Genomic DNA, 1070 nt, shown 5'->3' with positions numbered 1-1070 from the left:
CCGGCCGCGGGGAGGCGGAGGAGCGGGGGATTTCCGCGGGAGCCGGTGCCGGGCCGCGCCCGGGGCCCCTCTCGGCCGCGGCGACAGGTGGCGGCGGCGGCGGCCCCCGGCTAAAAGCAGCAACCGCGCCAAGCACGGCCCGCCGCGCCGCCGGCGGGACACGGGGCCGCGGCGGCCGCGGCGAGCAGGGGCGATGCGGCACCTGCCGCGCATAAAAGTCATGGGGCGGCGGGGCGGCGGCAGGCGCGATGAAGGCCGGCGGGGGGGCGGCGGCGGCAGCGGGGCAGCCGCGGGCGGCGGCGGCGGGCGGCGGGCGGCGGCGGCGGCGGGCGCGGGGAGGCGGCGGGCGGCGGGCGGCGGCCAACGCCCGGGAGCGGGACCGCACGCACAGCGTCAACACGGCCTTCGGCGCCCTCCGCCGGCTCATCCCCACCCGGCCGGCCGACCGCCGGCTCTCCAAGGTGGAGACGCTGCGCCTGGCCGCCAGCTACATCTCGCACCTGGCCAACGTCCTGCTGCTGCAGCGGCGGCAGCCCGAGGCCGCGGCCGCTGCCCAGCCCTGCCCGGGGCCCTGCCCGGGGCCCTGCCCGCAGCCCCCGCCGCCGGGCCCCGCCGCGCCGCGGCCCATCTGCACCTTCTGCCTCAGCGACCAGCGGCAGCGGGTAAGGGCCGGCCGCCGAACATCTCTCTTCGGGCGCTGGTTTGCGGAGGGCGGTTATCGGTCTCCGCCGCGGGGTTGGGAGTGACCCAACCGAGGGTTGCGGGTCGTCCTCGGTATCGCCTAACCCGCGGGTTTTATCCCTCCTGCAGCACCGGGAAGGAGAGAAACCGCTGTCCGGTCCAGCTTTAAGCGGGCACTGAATCGGCCGGGAATCTCGCGCGAGCCTTGCGCTGGCTGTGCAGCTGCTCCGGGTAACGTCGCCGCGCTCATGCTGTGTGTTTACATTTAAGTGACGCAGTCCCAAAAGCCCTGTTTTTTAAGCCTATGCACTGTGTTTTGCTTTGTGACAGGTTTATTCAGGGTTATTTTGCAAATGAAATTGAACGCTGTTGAGACAGTTGCAGCTGGT

The 1070-nt window shown here is 73.2% G+C and overlaps 1 protein-coding gene across 1 annotated transcript; it reads left to right on the top strand.

Moving 5' to 3' along the window:
- Positions 1 to 248: 248 nt before the first annotated feature.
- LOC309590522 (basic helix-loop-helix transcription factor scleraxis-like) lies at positions 249 to 861 on the top strand (the record flags this gene model as incomplete). The annotated part of the gene is made up of 2 exons (XM_082311796.1): positions 249 to 662; positions 811 to 861. 2 exons carry the CDS (start codon positions 249 to 251, stop codon positions 859 to 861), a joined length of 465 nt encoding a protein of 154 aa, XP_082167922.1.
- Between the last annotated feature and the right edge of the window lie 209 nt (positions 862 to 1070).

The sequence above is a fragment of the Platalea leucorodia genome (genome assembly GCF_965183815.1).
Source record: "Platalea leucorodia genome assembly, chromosome: 5".
Classification (NCBI taxonomy): Eukaryota; Metazoa; Chordata; class Aves; order Pelecaniformes; family Threskiornithidae; genus Platalea; species Platalea leucorodia.
The sequence above is the reverse complement of the archived record's forward strand: the minus strand, read 5'-3'. Positions and strand labels throughout refer to the sequence as shown.